General features: G+C 60.0%; 1 protein-coding gene across 1 annotated transcript in view; it reads right to left on the reverse strand.

Annotated features, from left to right (window-relative positions):
* Nucleotides 1–672, reverse strand: part of NCR2 (natural cytotoxicity triggering receptor 2) — a 10,630-nt gene extending 9,958 nt beyond the window's left edge. The window contains exon 1 of the mRNA XM_057386187.1: nt 630–672. Coding sequence (XP_057242170.1) covers nt 630–672 — 43 coding nt within the window. The remainder of the gene's footprint in view (nt 1–629) is intronic.
* Between the last annotated feature and the right edge of the window lie 1,185 nt (nt 673–1,857).

The raw sequence follows: 1,857 nt of genomic DNA on the forward strand, positions 1-1,857 counted from the left end.
GTGTTGAGGTTTCAGCAGCTGTGGTTTCAAAGCCACAGACAAGCAGAGGGCTCTGGAGGTGTTGGAYCTTCAAGCCATGAGTGGTGCAGTGTCTGGAGTTTGCCACTGCTCCTCTCTGAAGGCAAATGGGGATCATCTCCACCCCACAGAGCRCCCTGGGACTGTCCCAGGAGTTTGTTTGGGGTGGTGGGATGGGGCAGAGGGAAGGGGCTGGGGCAGTGTGTGCAGCCTGCAGCCCCTCTGTGCCACATCCCTGGCAATGCCAGCCCCTCCTGGCTGTGCTGGGAGCTGGTGGATGATGCCCACCACGTGCTGGGGGCTCTCTGCAGGGCTGGCAGAGGGCAGCTGGTGCCCCTGGACGCTGTCCTGGCCCAGAATGCCATCAGAGGAGCCGAGCAGTGCCAGCGTGGTGGGAAAGGCTGACTGGGAGAGGCTCTGTGCTCYCAGGGCGGATCATCCCAGCAGCCTGGAGGAGCCAGAGGGGTGTGGTGAGGATTGGAGCTGCCCTTTCCCTCCCAGCCCTGCAGCAGCTGCYCAGATCTGAGCCCGGATGGTTCCAGGGGAGCTCCCCAGGCTGCAGGAAATGCAGAAGGGTGCTCTGTTCCCTGGGAATGGGACCTTTCTCTTACCTGGGAAGCAGAGTGGCAGCAGGAAAAGAGCTCTGAGCTCCATGGCCGCGCTCAGGCCCGGGGAAATGGCATTGCTGGGGGCTTCCCAGTGTGTCCTGTGCCAGTCTGGGTGCCCTGTGACCCTTCCTGCCTCGCGGTGACACAGCTGGGGGAAGTGGCAAGCTCTTGCCTCAAGCGGAAACGCCTCCCAGCAGGTCCGTGCAGTGGCATATTTTGTTACAACATTGATATGAAGATAATGTCAGGGGTTTTTGGGGAAGTGGCTGAACCCAGAGCATGGCCACAGGCTGCTGCTGCTGCTGCTGCTCTTGCCTGGCTGGTGGCATTTTGTCTGTCACCCTTCCTGTCCCCCTGTCCACCCACCTGGCTCCTCTTCCTCCCTGGCTGGTTAGGAGAGAATTGTCCCAGGTTTTGGTGTCACATCCACTTCCCTGTTCTGCCCCCACATGCTCTGCAGGTCTGGGCACAACCAGGGCTAGTGGAGGGAGTGAGGAATGGCTCCTGTAGCTTTCCCCTCCTTTCCCTCATCCTCCTGGAAATCCACACAAAACCAGCTCTCTCCAAGCTCAGAGCCRCCTGTGGAACCCTCCAGGTCAGTCCTGCCATGTCCATCCCAGCCCCACCTTTGGTGACAGCTTTGGTGACAGACTGCCCCACGCTGTTCCACACCTGGCTCTGTCCCAAAAAGCTGCTTTGGGAAGCAGGAGCAGCGCCAGCTCTCCTCTCCATCGAGACCAASCCTCCCTGGCGTTCCTCCCTCTGGGTGTTGTGAGGATGGGCTGGAGAGGGCCCATCCCTCACTCCCTCTCCAATCTGGGAATTGTCCCTCACCAGCAGGACCYRGCTGTGCCTCTCTGTCCCCTCCCCRTGTCCTTCCCTGCCCTTGAAGGCACAGAGAGCAGAGCAGGGAGCTCCTGTGCCAGCTCAGCATCCTCAGGGGTGGCACCTGCCCCGCTCCACCAGAGCAGCACACCCAGACTCCGCTGACACCCCTGGCTGCAAATCGTTCCCAATTATACGAATAAGCAGCTTATTAACAAAGCATTCTGGCTAATCATCCCGTGCTCGATATCTCCTCATTGTCTCGTCCCCAAATCCCTCTCTCATCAGGCGCTCGATGTGCAGTAACGAGAAGAGGGAACGCGCTCGGGCTCCGTGGAACAAACCCCAGGGGGCTGCCCTCAATTCAGTCTCTGGCTGCCTCCAGACTGAGCCAAGAGCAGCTCCT

Source organism: Malurus melanocephalus, unplaced genomic scaffold (assembly GCF_030028575.1).
Source record: "Malurus melanocephalus ecotype Western Australia unplaced genomic scaffold, MMel_1.1 scaffold_928, whole genome shotgun sequence".
Lineage (NCBI taxonomy): Eukaryota > Metazoa > Chordata > Aves > Passeriformes > Maluridae > Malurus > Malurus melanocephalus.